Consider the following 18430-nt stretch of genomic DNA (forward strand, 5'->3'; position numbering starts at 1 on the left):
CCCACACTAAATCTAGTCCACACGCTCTTGTCACAGACTATAGAAAGGACAAGGAAGAAAACAGCTTTCGCTCTTTGCCTGCTTGCCCTCACACTTAACTTACTAATGTGAGAAACTACGTTTCTGGGATTCCGGCATATTCCGAAGACCAGTTGAGACATCCAGCATCATGGACTGAACAACTACTGGACTCTCAGACTTTTCACTGGGAGACAGCCATTACTGAACTGGCTGGACCACAGCCTGTAAACCACTTTATAAATCCTCTTTTATATATAGATTAATTCTATCAGTTCTGTACCTCTGAGAACCGAGACTAATACAGAAAACCACTAGTTAGCAAGCAAATTTCAAAGTACAACTTTTGAAGGGTTGGGGGGAAGGCATGGAGAGATGGCTCAACAATTAAGGGCATTAGCTGCTTTTCTGGAAGACCCAGGTTTGATTCCCCACACTCATGTGGCAGCTCTCAAGTCTCTGTAATCACAGACTTGTTGGATAAAGACTTAAAATCAGTGACCTTAAAAGCTCTCACCCTTGTTACACCTCTAGCTAAGGAACTATAGGCAGTTGACAGCTGCTGGGAGAAGGCCAGAACACAAGTGTGTGGCCCCTGGTAGGTCCACCATATGCCAGTGGAAGGCCACATGAAGGTTATAAAAGCACACTGGTTAAAGTAAGAAATCTACCAGTCAGGGCTGGCAAGGTGCCCAGGACCTCCTGTTTCAACCGATGGAGTGCTGACCTTGTGTGGCGCCACACACAGTTCTCTTTGACTTGACCAAGTTCACCCTTTGTATTACATAAGTATCTAGGTTCTTTGAAACTATGTAATATCCTGCATTTAGATACTCTCTAAATTATTTCTTTTAAGATTTGTGGGTCCCTGTTTTATTAACACCTTGTGGTCTGCTTCTGTATGCTCTTTAAATGCTCAGATGTGGTTGGGGTCAGCACATCCATGCTGATCCATATGTCTGTTTGTTCTGATTGTGTGCTGCTGTGGTAATATCCTAGGAAATCCACCTATGCTCCTGATCACCAACACACATCACTGATGTGCCCACACACAGAGGACACACATCAGTGGCCATTGTCACCTAACCCTGCCCATACTCATAGGAATAAAAAAAAAAAAAAAGACTAGTTTTTAGATCTGAAAATGTCACGATTCTGAACAAGGAAGATAAGAAAGACATCTAGACTTTCCCTGTGTTTGGGATTCCTTTGTTTACCTTATAGCTGGGTATAATAGTTTGGGAAACTATTATAATTTGAGACTTCTAGGGAATTTAATATACTCATCTGCACTGAATTGTTTTTGCTAAAATATGTTTGAAAATTAGATTTAAATTTGAGTAGAAAGAAATTGTTAAGGGGAGGAATTTGATATGTAATTAAACATGAATTTGTTCATGTTCAGCCTTTACTTTCCTTCTGCCATGACTCAATACTGCTATGGATATGCAGGGATGGAGAAAGGAAAACTCAACAAAGACATTTCCGTGCAACACAGAGGGACGGTAGAGGATTTTTCCTTACCAGGAAGAACTCGAAGATGTCAGGGTGAAGTCTGAGAATAAATTCTCAAGTTTAACTTGTTTTTTGTTTGTTTGTTTTTGCTTCATTTTTCTACTCTCAACATATTCATTCTGTCATCAGCACTTGAATCCTCACATGAAGAAGTGAAATAACATAGATGTGTGAAATCCAGCATGCCCTTGGCAGTACAGGTCACGCCCAGTACAATCACTTCTGCTAGAAATCTTGTGACATGTGACACATGACACAAGACCTGTGGCTGGAGCAGAACTCGTGATGACATGTAAGAACCCCGTGGCTTGGCCCTCGGCTTCTTACTCCTGGCATGACGTCAGTCGGGTGGAATAAAACCCCTGAGTCTGTTTCCTCTTTGGTGGATGGAAAGAATCCTTCCGCTTGCCAGATACCACTAACTGAAACTTAAATGAGAGATAGTGCCTGCCTGTCTTGACAACACATGGACCTGCAATGTGTTTCTCAAAGGTGAGGTTTAACTAATCCTTAGGACTCACAACATGGAGATGGACATAGAGAAAATAATAGTCCTGAAATAAAATCTACTTTGGAATATTTGCAAATTAATTATGAGAGTTGCAAAGATAACAAGGTGAGCCCCCACATCCCCCCTTGACCCACGTTGGTGTCTTCTCGGGTCAACTAAATTTAAATTTGAGTAGAAAGAGAAATTGTCAATCTTATATTCCTGTGGTAAATTTGTTCACACCAAGAAACTGACATTGGTATTTTATTAACTAATAACCAAGCTTTCACCAAATGGACTTCCCTAGGCTTTGTTTTACTCTCCTTTCCAGCACAAAGATCCATCCGGGATGCTGAATTTGATCCTCATATTCCTCAACCAAACATCTTCAAGTTTCTTTTGCTGCAATGAAACTCCATGACCAAACGCCACTTGAAGAGAAAAGGGTTTATTTCATTCCCAGTTCTTAGAACAGATCACCATCAAAAGCAGTGAGGGCAGGCATTCAGTGCACGCAGGAGACTGAAGGTCATAGAGGGATCTGCTTACTGGCTTGCTCCCATGGTTTGCCCAGACTGCTTTCTTATAGAAGCCAGGACCACCAGCTGAGGGATGGCACCACCCATAATGGCCTGAGCCCTCCCACATCAATCACTAATTAAGAAAATGCCCTACTGGCTTGCTAATGGTCTGATCTTATGAAGGCACTTTCTTTTTTATTCTTAAGACTTATTTATTTTATGTCTGTAAGTACACTGTTGCTGTCTTGAGACGCACTAGAAGAGGGACCCGTTACAGATGGTTTTTAGCTGCCATGTGATTGCTAGAAATTGAACTCAGTACCTCTGGAAGAGCAGTCAGTGCTTTTAATCGCTGAACCATCTCTCTAGCCTGGAGGTATTTTCTTAAATGAGGTTCCTTCCTCTGTAATGATTCTAGCTTGTGTCAGGTTGACATAAAACCAGTCAGCACAACAACTTTCTCTGAATTTCCTTTTACTTTTCCTGGATTGAGAGGTGCAGACTTTTGCCCGTATTTCATACTCTGTCCCCAGGCTTCACCTTCTGGTGTGGTTAGCCTGGGTTTGGGCTCTCAGTATGGCAGAAAGGATACCTGGTATCTACAGAGCATCAGTGGGGATGTTCTCTTACTCACCCAGGTTAAGCCGTATCTGTCGACTTCTCCACTGCAGTTACATTGTTGCCCTTTCTATACATCAGCCTTCGAGGACCAGAGGATAAAATTATACCGGTGGGAAGAGTAGAGAACAGATAGTAGTAGTGTTTGTGTGTTGTGGTGGAGGGATATACCTACATATATTCATTGGAATTTTTCTATCAGGGAAACTAGTATTTTTTAAGCCGTCAAACAATGGAAACAAAGTTGATGAGCTCCTTGAAGTGCCAAACTATACCCCGGAGGCCCCAACAGGTGTCGCTGTTGAGAGAGATTGAGTCTGTCTTTGGCTGAACACTGAACTCCTTGATAGACCTGAAAAGTATCGTATCCATTATTCTTCCTCCAGGAAAGATTTCTTTTGTAAGTAAGAAAAAATAACATTCACGTTCTCAAACCTGGTCGACATGAAATGGTGTATGTGAGCTTCTAGATCAGCTTCAAAGTTAGTACTGTTTCAGCAGGCTTCCTCCTGCTTAGAACTCAGACCTCTCTACTCGAGGTAGTAAACCGGGACAAGAGAAGGGTAAGGGCATAAATTAGATGTGATACTGAAATGACAAACAATCATGTGAAGCGTCACAGCTTCTGGTCCGAATGGCTTCTCTAAATATGTAGAGGTTCATTGAACTTATGGTCTGATTCCTGGATTTGATTCATTTCAGTGTGTGAGCTTTTTTTTTCAAGAATTGAAAATTATTGATATTTTTGCAAACTCTTTTTTATCTGACCCAGTAATCATTTCCAAGAATAGTTATTAGAATTGAGAAAAATAGGGAAGTGGTATTGTGGTTTTGACCTAACGCCTCTTAGTAAGGACTCTGGAGATCATATGAATGTTTTCTGTGACCCAAAGGGCTTTTGCCTATCTAAATTACCTCAGTGACCACCTGGTCCTCAAGTTACAGAGGAGAATGCCTTAGGTGGCTGCCAAACTGGATTGACAAGATGGGCTCAGAGATAGTGCAGGAGGAGCAAAAGCCTCTTGAGCAGGCAAGCTTTCTGAAGCCTTCACACTGGGATGTCACGAATGCAGGGCAAACATTTATTCGTATATATGAATATATGTATATGTAAATATGTATATATGTACCATATAGATATACCAGATTATCAAAGACCAATTACAAGGAATTTTTTTTCCTGATCATCATTTTAATATTGCAAACCCAACAATACATTAAAATTAAGATGCATTCTGATTATTTATGTGGTTGGAATTTATTATTTAGAGAAAGATCTCATATAGCCAGGCTTCCCTTGAACTTCTGTTTGCACTGTCCAACTGTCTTTATCTCCTTGGTCTGAGGTTACAGGCATGCACAATTATACCTGGTATTGGGAACCAAATCCTGGATTCTTCATGAACTCTGTAGAGTGAATCCTCTCCTTCAATGTGTCTCCCTTGAATCACTGCAGGCCAGTAAGATGACTCAGCTGGGATAAGCACTCGCTTCCGACCTGACTGCCTGAGTTTGGTCCTAAGGAGCAACAGGAGAGAAGGAGAGATCTGACTCCTGTGAATTCTCTAATCTCCACACATGGGTGGCATGACATGCTTCACATGCACACACACACATGCACACATAAAATCAATAAATACTATAATTTAATAAAATAAATCATGGAAAACAATAGATTATTGGACCATCACCTAATTCTATATAACAATGTATCTTATAAGGATAGATTAGATAGGTTTGAACATGTTACCAGATGATTCTAAGATAGTAAAAGTCTTATTAAATATTATTTATCAATTTTTGAGTAATTACCATGTGCTGAAAATTTTCACATGCATTTTTTAGTTTTCAAAACAGCACTATGAGTAAACGTTATTAAATAACGTACCTAAAAGTCAGAGAGCCCGTGAGTGGATGCTATACCAGCCTGCAAGATCAAATCCAGGCCAGTCCAGTTGTGGGGGCAGGAATTCCCTGTGCTGCCTTGGCTAGTCTACCACTGACTGCAGTTACCCTTTAACATGGAAAATATTTGGCCAAAAAATATTTTTTGTAAAAAAAAGTTGGATTTATGTTTATGGCACCGGGTTGTGTTTTGGGACTTGATCTTAGTAAGCGCCTGGCAAATAAATCTTAGCTGAAATCTCTCAGAACAGTAGACAGAGTTTTTTTTTTTTTTAAATAACTCTTTTAGTTTTCTTTATTTTATTTTCTGTATGAGTGTTTTGTCTGCATGTATGCATGTTCACCACAAGTGTGGGTGGTACCCAGGGAGGTCAGAAGAGGAGATTGGCTACACTGGAACTGGAGTTAGTTACGGATGTTTGTGAACCACCCTCTGGGAGCTGGGAACTGAACCTGGCTTCTTCAAAATAGCACCAAGTGGTCTTAACCAGGAGCCATTTCTCCAGCCTCGATACATGGTTTTAAATGTAGATTTGCATGTGCTGGGTGGTCTTCTAATGCACAAACTTGAATATGCTATAAGAATCCAGCTGAAACTGTCCAGCAGGGGGGAAAAAAAAAAGAACAGATGATCTGAAATAAGGACTTGGAAAAACTTTGAGAAAAAGACAATTTCCCTAGTTCTGAGTGGTTAGAACTATTACCACAATGTCATTATCATTATGGCCTTAAAAATAACCATGATGCTATTTCTGTGTCAGCAATGGAGGAATAAGGCAAGGAGGAAAAGTTTGTCTGTGACAAAAGGGCCTGTCACCTTGTCTTAAAGCAGATTCCCCCAAGCTGAAACATTCCCTGGGGTGAGGGAGAGTGAGGTGGGGGTGGGGAAGACTGGCTTCAACAGAATGTCACTTTGTCTGGGAGGGTAAACACCTGCAAGATTCACAAGGCCACTCCCTTCCCAGCTATAGGAGGAGCAAACCACTTCAGGGGAAGAGATGCTGATCAATCGACCTAACTGTGGTGACTCCTTGGCTCTGTAGAGCTGTCTGAGTTGTGCAGAGGGCGGGGTGGTGGTGGGTTAGAGCCTTCACAGTTTGTGAACTGTGTTGGGGTCTGCTCTTCAGTTGATGTACCTGTTTTTGAGTCACTGAGCTCCTGTAACCCCTTGCTCATACTCCTACACTAAAACCCATTGGTTTGCCAAGCTGGGCTTTGCTACAGTAGTTATTTGGTCTGCTTTGGTTCCCTTTCTGGGGTTCATAGGTGTGTGTGACAGCTCACCTGGGTCTCTCCTAGGTTTTTGGACTTTCAACATTTTCTCAATAAGGTTTTAGTGACATGGCGAGAAATCTGCTACCAGCCTGATTGGCCATCAGCCTTGTCTGGCTCATTACACAGTCTAATTGCCCTGGCCGCACTGGTGTTTGGGAGAGGGTCTTTAGGAGATGAACAGATATGTGGGAAATACTTTTATAATCAGGGCTTTAAAAAAAGAAAAATTAAAAGGCCAGAGAGCTCCCTTGTCTTCTCTGCCCTGTGCAGACACAGTGAATGAGTGAGGGAGAGAGAGAGAGGAAGAAAAAGGAGGAAGAAAGGAAGGAGAGGAGGAGGAAGAGGAGGAAGAGGAAAAGGAAGGAGAAGAAGAAGATCGCGATGATCTTGACGAAGCTGCAGCAGCTGCAGCAGCAAGGGACCTCCTCCGTCCGCTCTGCCAGATAAGGTGAAGTGGAGAAAGATAAGAGGACCACTGTCTGTGAGCCCGGAAGCTAGCTTCAGCGGATATGGAGTCTTCTGAAGAACTCCACACCCACCACAACTATGAGGAAGACATTGGTGGTGTTAAGCCATCTCTGGGGTCCTTGGATTTTGTTTCTGCAGTCCAGTGGATCTCAGATTGCTGGCCCACTGTGTCTGGAGTGGGAAACAGGATGCTCCACTTTACAGTGTTACTTGTCCAAGGTCAGATAGCGATTTGGCAGCTAAATCAAGCCCAGAACTGGGTGTTCCTGCCTCCTAACTATGCTAAAATCTCACAAGTATCTTTTTTTTTGTGCCTCCCTTTTTTTTCTTTACACTTAAAAATGCAAATGAGAGGGCATCACACAAGCAGCAGAGGTCCATGTCTCTTCCAGTTCACCAGATTCAAACTTGCTCTAATCTAGGTGATCGGGTCCCCTCTCTCAGCTGCACGCATGCTCAAATAAGACCCATGATGGTCTCAACACAGCAACTGGCATGAAAGAATGCAACAATTTATCAGTAAGCATAATACGTGTGATTTCTGGTTAAGAATCATGACTCTGAAAGAAAAGCCCAGTGAGGTTGAAAACCAAACCCAACCAAAAGCAAAAAACGAGGACCAAAATAAGAGTTCATTTGTAAGCCTGGTGTGGTGACTCACACACTGAATCCCAGCATTCTAGAGGCAGAGGCAGGAGGATCTCCGGGTTCAAGACCATCCTGGTCTATACAGAGAGATCTGGGACAGCTAGGGCTACACAGAGAAACCCCATCGACCAAAGAATGAATACATAATAGCAGAGAAGGCAATTGATAACCTGTGGTTTCTTGGTATTTTCAACACTTCTGTTGAACGCTCGCAGGTTAAAGCGTTCTGAACAGAGAGGCCCTGGGAAGCTAGTCATTATTACCAGAAAAGTCAGTGTAGCTGCAGTCCACTACGTTCATTCCTCCCTACAGGAAACACGATGGAAGATGATTCCCCCTTTGCTGCACTTTGAACACTAGGGGGCTTCTAGTATCAAGAAACAAGCACAGGACATTGCAGAAAACGCCCTACAATCCTAGTGCCTGCATTTATTCAAGCCCTCACCCCTAATGGAAACACAGGAAGGGCTTGACCATCTCTCCTCAGGCAAGTGATGGGACATGTTGGTTTGATTAGGTAAAGGCTCTGACCAGAATATAAATAAATAATAAATAATTACAACCAGCTTCTGAGTCATTATCGGTTTGTTTAAGGTCCAGACCCTGCATGTTGACTCTTCATAGTGTGGCCAGAAGTTAGTTATGACTCTTTAAGAAAAGATACATTGATGTTCTGTCCTTAGTGTCATTATGTGGGCTTCCTATTTTTAATATTTTTTGCTTGAGATATCTAAGATGATATACGATAAAATGCTAAGTAGATGAAAAGCTACTGACTTTAAAGATATATCCTTTGGAATATAGTCATGTGCCTTATTCTGTGTGTTTGTGGTGTGTGTGTGTGTGTGTGGTGCATGCATGCCAGAGGTAAATGCTAAGTGTCTTTCTCTACATCTCTTAACTTTTTCATACAGGGTCTCTTACTTAGCCTGGAGCTCATTGTCTGGGGCTGAATTATAGCCAGCAAACTCCAGCAAGCTCCAGCAAGCTCTCCGTCTCCATACAGCACCAGGCCCTGGCTCTCTTTATTTGAGATGTGGCAGGGGAAGAGGTGTTTATGGTCCTGTTGTCTATGCCCTTCTCCTCCAAGGATGAGAGCGAACAATATGGATAAAAATGGGGAAAGCTGAAAATGCCCACAGACTAGAACCAAGACTCGGTTTCCAAGGGCAGCCTGGGCAAGAGGCACAAGACAAAGGGTTCATCTGGGGAGATGAGCCAACCTGGCTACTCACAAAGGCAGTAGACAGAGCTCCCTAATTAGGTGACAGTAGGGGACATTCTGCGGGAAGGGGCCATATAGGCCCCCGAGGCACATGCTTCCCTTTGAAGGGGTTGGTAATGAAGCTATAAAGAATGGACGTCTCCTTTGCCATGATCGGCTCCTGTGGACCCATGAGCAGGAACTCTCTTCCCAGTCTGGAGTCGACGTGAGTACTTACTGGAGAGTGAGACAAACCTGAGACCCACAGCCCAGTGAGAGCTTTCTCCAAGAAACAAATAGCAATGTGGGCACCTACATCAATAAAGGTGGAAGTAGGAGGCCAAGGTCAGCCTCCTGAGGTTTTCTTGTAGTTAGGCCTTCGGGCGCTTTGAGTCCAAAATAAGTTCAAGTAGAAAAAGAAATTATAGATCCCTCTCAGCTCCCTCTGCTTCCCCTTCCCCTCATTTTCTGTCCCCTCCCCCCGATCTTTCTCTCTCTCTCTCTCTGTGCTCAAGTATGCATGCATGCATGCATGCATGTGTGCGTGTGTGAGTGCTTCCTTGTACCGTTTCGGTGTCTGGCTGCAGACATATTCGACCCTGTATCCTGCTTCTAACTCTATTTTTATCCCTGTATCTTCTGCGCTTGTCACATTGCCTGCACTCTCTAGCTTTCACCATGCAGAGATATTGATCTTCGGAGATATAACTAGCCAACCACCATTCCATCTCATTCACCCGTTCACTCTAGTTTGCAAGTCAACCAAGTAGAGCATTTAGGATACAATCTTTGGCAGTTCATCTCAATGCCAACTTGGAAAATTAGTTTCCTTGTTTTCTCTGTGTCTTACGGGGCCCCACTCTGGAGCTCCCAGCAAACTCTCAGCAAAACAAACAAACAAACAAACAAACAAATAAAGGCTAAATGAACATGATCAATCCCCCTTGGTCTCTGAAGGAGGGCAGCAAATAATAATTTTCTTCATCTGAAATCCGAACAAACTGAAGGGGACAAAGTGACAGGTAGAGCCCAGAGTGCTGTCCATTTCACTGCTGGTGGCTAATCGAAGCCTGTCACCTGGTGAGGGGCAAACATGTCTTTGCCCTGAACCCTGGGCACTGCACGCACGGTCACTCTTCTCAGTCTCTGCAGTGTGATCAGAGCAGGATTCCTGGGTTCAGAGTCTCCTGCTGGTGTGGGAGAGTCACTAGGTACCCTGCTTCTCCTGACCCTTCAGTTTGTCTAGTTGACAGGCATGCGTGCAGAGGCCAGGGTTTGTAGGAAACCAGAGAGCTGGGGAGAAGTCTTCCATTTCACTACAGCTAAAATAGGAAACCACTTCCTCTGGGGAATTATGATATCAAGTTTCAACTGTAACTTTCTTTTGTTAGTTCAGTCTATTAACATATCGGTCCACAAATGTCCTTTATCGTGTGCTGGGGAGAATTAAGATTTCAAAATTCTCAGAGGTTACAACCGACTGCTAGTCTCTATTATTGTGCATAAAAATTAACTCTTTCAGGGAATGATGGTATATGCCTGACACCACAGCACCTGGTAGGCTGAGGCAGGAGAATTGCTGTGAGTTGAAAGCCCTGTCTAGGATGTCTAACAATACACTGCCTTAAAACCCTACAAAATATGACAACAATTCTTATCTACTGTCAACTGTCCTCATAAAATACATCTCTTTACATACTGTGAAAAGAAAAATAGAAACCACAGACCACTCCTGAGATGATGGTGAAAGAAAAGAATAATAATTTTATAGTAGCACAGAAACCATGATTCATTAGAAACCTAACTAAGCACAATGCATACTGGCCATCTAGCTGAAATATGTATTGTGGTCATTTCCCATTTTGACAGCTCAGTGTGAAGCCCTTAGTATATTAAATGTGATTTAATACCTCACATTTTCCAACTTATGAATAAATTATTGATTTAAGATTTGTCTGCTACTTTAATGTGTAAGGGGATAATATATAGAAATTACATGACATTTTACATTTTTAAGGTAATTTGCAGACAGCACCGCTGGGAGTGGATCAGAGGCAGTATACACATTATTTCCACGAGTGTTCTGGGGAATACAGTCATACAGATTGCTATGCTTAGAAATTGTACATAAGTAGACTGCTGGGTAAGGTGACTCAAGTCTACAAAAGCACTAAAGGACATTCACAGGAAGTGGGATGGGCTAACCCCATTTGGTATAGCTGTGCTAAGAGTATGAATGGCATGCTAGTATTGGTCACACGACTTCAAATAGGGGCCAGGAACCTTGTTCCCTGTGGCTAAGATTGACAAAATGGAGTAAGATACTTTCACAGTAGCCTTTCAAATCAGTCTCAAGATGGGATGTAGGAAGCAGAGGGGTCGGTTCACAATGAGGGAAAGAGAGCAGTTCACTGCTTCTGTACTGACTGCAGTTGTGCCAGTGGAGCAGTGCCCTTCAGGAATGTTTTCTCATTGGTGAAGAGCTGACGGGCATTACAGGAGTGAGTAGCCAGGTAAAATTCTCCCCCCTGGTCCCATCATCACCTCTCCTGTCTACAGTTTTCTTAGGTACCTACAGTCTTCCTGCCTGCGCTTCAAGGGAAACCTTTATATCAGAGAAACTTACAACAGTAAGAACTTCCCTCTCTGCACTGTTCCTAGTTCTGACTTCTATAAACTGTGTTTAAGACTATTCCTGTTTCTATTGCTATGCTTTGAGAAAGCTTGTGTTTCAAATACAATGACTATCCCTCATGCCCCAGATGTAATCCAGTAATCAACTGAAGGCATCAAGAATCCTGATTCTTGGGGCTGGAGAGATGGCTCAGCAGTTAAGAGCACTGACTGCTCTTTCAAAGGTCCTGAGTTCAAACCCCAGCAACCACATGGTGGCTCACAACCACCTGTAATGAGATCTGACAGCCTCTTCTGGTATGTCTGAAGACAGCTACACTGTACTAGGATATAATAAGTAAATAAACCTAAAAAGAAAAAAAGAATCCTGAGTCTTTCTATATCCAGTATCATCATTCCTGCAGTGTTGAATTTTATCGTCATACCTATCATCCCACGACCGGAACATTGGGCACTTTGTGGTTAGATGGCCATCATATCTGATTCTAGCCCAGAAGAGACTGCATGCAAAGGCCCCATCATCATTTCTCAGAACTGTGACATCTCCACTTGACCCTATGTGCGGGCTAGAAAAGGAGATTTTAGCTTTTGCTGCTTTCTTAAGAGAAAAAGATGGGGAAGAGAGAACAGGATGTGAAGGTGGACCAGCTAGACAACGGTGATTCCAACAGATAGGAACTAAAGAAATCTCTTGTTCCTCTCCCCAGGGGCCAGAAGTGCTTGATTCTGTTCCCCGTGTTTCGCCACTACATCAGTGATTTCATGTAGCATACCTTATTTGTTTAAAGGAAATTCCACTTGCACCACAGCAAGTATAGCAATCACATGATGTTAATCTGTTCATTAATTCTGTCCACGTTCAGTTAGTGAGGCTCTGCTGTACCCACCATGCCAAGCACCATAGTACCAAGTTGACTTGTGTATATTACTGTCATTGAGCATACGCAGTATCCATAGTGCTTAATGAGAGATACAGTTATTAGAAGGAACACTCAACTTACGATGATTTAAACCATATGGACACTTTATAGTTTACTCAAGAATATTCACAAGGGTCTAGGCATGGTGGCACATGCCCATCATTCCATCAGAAAGAAAGTTCAAAAGGAAATAAGGAGTTGACATTGTGAAGGTGTTGGGTCATGTCCCTATAGCCTTCCTATCCTCATGGATACAAGATGGTTGTTGTAATGCCAAACATTTAATGCTTAGGAAGATGGGGGAAACACGCTCTCAGGCTTCCCTGCTTGAGCACAGAGTATTTTCCTTAGTAGATTCATTGGCTACAGGGGCATTGAGTAACCGCCACAGAGTTTAAGGGAAGTGAGAGGAGCATCTGTTGAACAAAGGGGGCGGGATTGGAAGTAACATTGGATAAGCAACTGAAAGTGTTGTCATGAATGCCCACAGTCTCCCATACCTCCATGATACCATCTGACTACTCAACAGCCCTGCTTAAGCCAAACATTCTGCTCCCAAGACTGGAACAGGAGGGACACCAGCATCTGCTGTGTGGGAACTTCCGGCTGTGAAGAAACTTAGGGATACTTTGAAGATGTAAATCGAATGCAAAGGTTTTCAAAGATAGCATAATGCATGTGCTGGTAAAGTATACATGCCAGAATCTGGAGGGTAATTCAGAAGATTTTATAGCTTGAGAAGATAATTATATGGTGGGATGAAAAAGAAATGAGTCGTGATTCTATAGCTGCTTTGAGTGAGACACTGGAAGGATCCAGACCTGTCACCTCATCTGTGCAGTCACCCACTTGCACAGATTAGATGACCCCTAGCTCCCTTCTCCGAGGTAGGAGTGCCCATATTGCCATCACACTGACAGTTCAGAAACATTAAATGGAATTGGTTTCAAGCTCTGTTTTACAAATGAGGGGACAGACTCATCTGAGTTGGAATGTCGAGTCCCAGGAAGTGCAGCACACAAGGACTCCACACATAATGAATATTTCATTCTGATAGGATTCTAAGCTTTGACTTCTTCATTTCTTCCTTTTTCATATTAGCCAAACCTCTCCGGTGGTAATGTTTACATTACTTAATAGAATGCAAATAATGAGTTTTTTTTTTTTTTTTTTTAGAAGTCTGTGTTTTAATCATATGCTTACAGGTTAATCAGTTGTTTCTCTGTGAAATGATAACTGCCTTCGTGGCTTTTCTCTCCCTTTTTTTTTGAGAATTAGATGAAGTCATCTATTCATACACCCAGTGTACTGACACGCAGTAATGAAAGAATTTGCAGTTGGCATGATCACAATGGATGCCTCCTTGGCAATCCATGTCACTTTTTCAAGCTCCTCTAAGCTTGAGAAAGTGTCCTAGACTGGATACCCAGTGGGTAGTGTGTGAGTGAGTGTGTGTGGGTGCGTCTGGCTGCCACTGTATAATTTTGTCTAGGCTGGTATCTGCTACCTCCACATTACATAGATATGAGATATGTGATAGCCAGGCGGTGGTATTTAGCTACAAGTCAGACCTGTTATTATATGGCCACCATGTTCAATAACTGGTGATTTGCACAAGCAGAGTTAAAAACGTACGTTAACAAAGGAAAACTTCAAATCCAGATCTCTAAACCTGAGGATCATGGGTGAGCTAAAAACCATGTGACATTTTGAAACATGACTTCCCAGCCTTGGCCCTACTCACACTTCAAGCTAGATGATTCTGGGCGGGCCCTGTGTAGTTACAGAGCAGACCCCTGGCTTTATGGACTGGCTGCCAGTAGGGCCTTCCCAGTCTATGGGTCATGCTTACCCCAAATATCTCCAGACTCTGCCAAATGTCTTCCAGGAGCTATTCTTTCCTCTTCTCAAGAATATTGTGATAAACTTAATGTGTATTACATCACTTTCCTGGGTGGCTTATTACCTGTATCCTATTCCTACAAAGGAAAGGCTTGGAATCAATCACTTAAAACCGTTCAAACAACCTGTCTCCAACTGATGCTGCCTAATTAAACCATGTACTCGAAATTTTATTATGAAATATATTCCTACCCAGTTATTACTTCCAGCTGCTTTGAAAAAGGCACATCACAAAAACTGCATCTAAGCAAGTATGTACTTCAAAAGTTGCTGGTCCCAGATGGCAGCTTCCTAAAATAACTGTCCTCTGTGGAGACTCCAGAGGTCAGTCAGTCACCCACAAAACACGGATCTGGCTTCCGAAGGGTTAAAAAGGCTGATGGCAAGTCAGAACTGGGCAGGTCCTAAGAAGAAATCAAAAGGAGCAGATTTTCAGAAAGGAAATTTAGAGGTTGTGTAGATAGATGTTAAGGCTGATCGTGGGTTGGGGAGTGGAGTGGGTAAGAGGCAGGGAAGGGGACGGGAGGAGAAAGGAGGGTAGCAGAAAGAGGAGAGAGGGTGAGAGGGGAGGTAAGGGAGTGGGGGAAACCCAGGAAAGAGGAAGAGGAAAGAGAGGAAGAGAAATATCTTGAAAGAAGTTCCCAAAGGTTTGCAGCTGTTGGGAGAGGCTTGGCAGGGGAGTAGTCTGCCTTCTTTCTCTCTGGCTTTGCCCCCACGGAATCCAGCAGCCTCGCGTGGCGTGCCCAGCCTTCTCTTTCCTACGTCCACACCCGTCATGCTCTCTGCCCTCCAAAGTGACCACTTCTCAAGAGCCCCTTAAAGCTCATAGACATCGCTCTCCCCATCTCTGAGGCTACTTCCCATCCTGGTCCTCATAACACTGCAGCCCCAGACCCCAGGGATTGACCCAGAAAAGCAAACAGGGGTCGGGTGTGGCCTCGGCGCCCCCCGGGGAGCTGCGGGGAAGGCGAGCAACTTTCTCCCTGGATTCTCAGTCTGTCTGCCGCCCCCACTCTCGCGCGTCCAGGACTGCGCGGCGGGGCCGAGGGGAGGGGACAGCGGCAAAGGGAGGGCGGGGAAGAGGCGGCGCGTGCCTCGCCTGCCAAAGCTGGAGCCGGCATCCACCGTGTTCCCGGGCCGCACGGCCGCAGCCGGCGGGCTCTCCGGGCGGGTCCTCCCACCCCAGCTCTCCAGACTCGCCTCGATCTCCGTCCGGATAGTGGCAAAGGCAAGAAAGACAGTCTTCTTTGGTGCCGCGCTGTCCCCGCCAGGGAAAGACAGCAAGTTGTGCTGCGCACGGGACCCGCGAGGGACCGCGGCCGCCGCCCGGCCGGGTAAGTAGAGCGCCCCGGGGCCCCGTGCCGGGCGCCCGGGTCCCTCCTGTCTTTCCGAGTGGCATGGTTCAGCTAAGGTCCTGTCGGCCTCCGGGGGGTGCTGCCTTCCTTTCCATCCTTATCCCTCCCTTTCTCAGAGCCGGCTGCAAGAACTTCCCCGTGCCGCTTTGCATCCAGAGATCATTGTGTGTGTTCCTGTGTGCTCCAGGGTGCGGTGCGTGCGTCTAGCAGTTTTGGGGGAGGATGGTGGCTTTAAGTTCATCTGGACTAGGGTAACTCACTCCAGCTGAGAAAGAGGCCTCCCTTCTTCCCACTCCCCACCTTTAATGGTAACCCCCAGACCAACTCAACTTCAGCCTCTGCTCACAGCTGACAAGATTTTAAAAACCGTAGCCAGAGGGAGCTCCCCTTTGGGTAGAATCCAGAGCAGAGGGCGAGCAAAGTGTATGAGACTAGAGTTTGGAAGCAGTTTGCAGATGAAACCCGACGGGGTGGGGGTGTTCTTCTGTGTTCTCTGTGGAGAGTGTAGCCAGGTGTGCAAGCCAGCCCACCTCGTCGAACCCTTTTGAATAGCTGACTTGACATTAGGTATTGGAAAAGAGTGAGTGCCTGGTCTGAAATGGCCAGCAGGTGAAAGCACTGAAGCCAAGGAGTCAAAATAGGAGGCGTGAACACATTTGCCCCGGAAAATTAAGACAGAAGGCGTTTTCAGTGTTATCGAGTACTGGGGGTGTGTAACTATGGGTTTATCCAATGTATACACCCGAGGGGTGAATACTGTTAATCAAATTTACAGTACTTCTGTAATTGTATGAGGTTCCCACTATCATGTTGCTTGGCTGGCAACTCATCAAGTGATGCCGAGGAGTGACAAGAAACTAAGTGTGAACTTGCAAGCCAAATAAACAAACTACTGTATGGTCCATTTTATTTTAATATCCGGAATTATGTCTCCTGCTAGTAAAAAAAATGCTACATTGCTTTTAATGTGAGTATGTGAAATGAATTCATTGGCTTGGCAAATAGAAGCCATTCGTTTCTTTAAGTAAATAGCTGTCAGAGTTAATTTGGGAGCATTTTTACAGGAGATAAAGACGTGGAAAAGTTTTGAGCTAGTTTGGCAAAACTTGTATAGAGATGCGTATGGAGAGAATTAGTTCTTCCCACTTTTGAAGCGTTGAAAGAAGTTTGAAGTTTCCTAAATGAAAATCGTGGAGCTTCTTGAGATGTATAAATATGCTAGACATACTTAGCTCTCCTTGTTTCCTATTCCATTTTACCAGGGGCCACCAGCCATCTTCACTCCAAAGTATGAGGAGCTGATCGCCGTAAGACTGAAGCTCTGTTACAGCCAGTAGCTACATACGCCTTGAAAAGCGGTGGACTACCTGGGAGTTTCTTGTGACCACACGCCTTCCTTCACACCTCTAGTGCAATCACAGTGGACCCTCATTGCACTGCCTGTTGGAAGATGGCGTCCAGCCTGACTTGTACTGGGGTGATCTGGGCTTTGCTTTCCTTCCTTTCCGCTGCCACCTCCTGCGTGGGGTTCTTCATGCCGTACTGGCTCTGGGGGTCTCAGCTAGGCAAGCCTGTATCCTTTGGCACTTTCCGAAGGTGCTCCTATCCCGTTCACGATGAGAGTCGGCAGATGATGGTGATGGTGGAGGAGTGCGGGCGCTATGCCTCCTTCCAGGGCATCCCCAGCACCGAGTGGAGGATCTGTACCATAGTGACAGGCCTTGGCTGCGGCCTGCTGCTCCTGGTGGCTCTCACTGCCCTGATGGGTTGCTGCGTGTCGGAACTCATCTCCAGGACTGTAGGAAGAGTGGCTGGGGGAATCCAGTTCCTGGGGGGTAAGTGACTTTGCCAAACTTGAGTTGTTTCCATAGAATCTCAAAGCAGTATAGAAAATTATGTTTCATTTATCTTCTGATGCTTGGTTGTAATTGGCATTTGGAGTGCAAGAAAAAAATAGATCTGAAGTGGCCATGGTAAGAGATCCAGCAAAGTCCAAGATTTTTGCCAGAATTCTTTTTACAGTGTCAGGGTTCTTTATGCCTGTTCATCCTTAAATATATGCATCCGTGGCCTGCTGTATACAACCTATGAGACACAAACATGTATGGGCTGTGTGTAACATATATGCTAGGGAGACAGTTGGTATTTCATAGCATCTTGGCCTTTTTGTCCAACAGTAGACCCATGGATTGTTTTTGCCTTGCTAAACACTTGAGGTCTTTAGAGGCAAAGACTTCGTAAAAAAAATGCAAAAAGTGTCCTATTCAATACTGTGATCATGATGAAAACCCCATAAGACTCTCAGTGGATATAACACTGACCTTTGTTTAATTTTATAATACTTTTCGAAGTAAGTTTCAGATGCCCAATTTCATCTTGGCAAGTATATTTTTTCACTATGTTACAAATACAGTTCTAGGCTGATTACAGTATGAGATCTTAACTTCTTTGGTAACTTTTTCTGTGAGGGGAAAGAAAAGAATACAGTGTTTAAAGAATGGTGTGTGCTGTCCCAAACACGCTGGATAGTCTCAGTAACACCAGACGAGGTCTGACTTTCACTTGGCGCGCTTCCAGCCAGGATTGCTTCAATATCTCTGGTCATATGGTTCTAATTGCACTTTATATGTTTTCTATTGAGCCTTTTCACCTCCATCCCTCAACCTGACTGGAGGAACTTGTCTGATTTGCAATATGGCCTGGTGAAATATGACAGCCTGCATAGATGGGACAGACGGAAGGGAAACAGGAAGCTGGGAAAACCTGGGAAAGTGTGTGCAGAGCTTCATAACAAAGGAAAAGTGTATTATTCTTCCACTTGATAGTTTTCTTGCAGTCTTTTCTGAAGACTCCAGAAGGAGAAAGGGCCCATGAAATGGCCATGTTTGAGGTATCCGATACAGATTAGAGAGCCCCTTATTTCAGATTACTTATCGTAGAGCTTTGTAAGTCAGCGT

General features: G+C 44.2%; 2 protein-coding genes across 2 annotated transcripts in view; one reads left to right on the forward strand and one right to left on the reverse strand.

Moving 5' to 3' along the window:
* Positions 1 to 4421: 4421 nt before the first annotated feature.
* On the reverse strand, positions 4422 to 16905 carry LOC110291813. Its single transcript, XM_021159068.2, has 3 exons — positions 16841 to 16905; positions 14311 to 15502; positions 4422 to 4680 (listed from the first exon to the last, which is right to left on the reverse strand). The coding sequence occupies exons 1-2, from the start codon at positions 16903 to 16905 to the stop codon at positions 14935 to 14937; spliced, it is 633 nt and encodes a 210-aa protein (XP_021014727.1). The 3' UTR covers positions 4422 to 4680; positions 14311 to 14934.
* Lhfpl6 (LHFPL tetraspan subfamily member 6) overlaps positions 15238 to 18430 on the forward strand; it is a 199200-nt gene continuing 196007 nt past the window's right edge. Inside the window, exons 1-2 of the mRNA XM_021158103.2 lie at positions 15238 to 15452; positions 16736 to 17308. Of these exons, the coding sequence (XP_021013762.1) occupies positions 16924 to 17308 (385 nt within the window). The 5' untranslated portion in view covers positions 15238 to 15452; positions 16736 to 16923. The remainder of the gene's footprint in view (positions 15453 to 16735; positions 17309 to 18430) is intronic.

The sequence above is a fragment of the Mus caroli genome, chromosome 3 (genome assembly GCF_900094665.2).
Source record: "Mus caroli chromosome 3, CAROLI_EIJ_v1.1, whole genome shotgun sequence".
Classification (NCBI taxonomy): Eukaryota; Metazoa; Chordata; class Mammalia; order Rodentia; family Muridae; genus Mus; species Mus caroli.

Excerpts from the sequence above, each read along its gene's own strand:
- LOC110291813 (XM_021159068.2), bottom strand. The coding sequence starts at position 16,905 with ATGAGGGTCCACTGTGATTGCACTAGAGGTGTGAAGGAAGGCGTGTGG. Across the intron at positions 15,503-16,840 it reads TGGTCACAAGAAACTCCCAG|ACAGGAGGGACCCGGGCGCC; the intron begins GTAGTCCACCGC and ends CCACTCGGAAAG.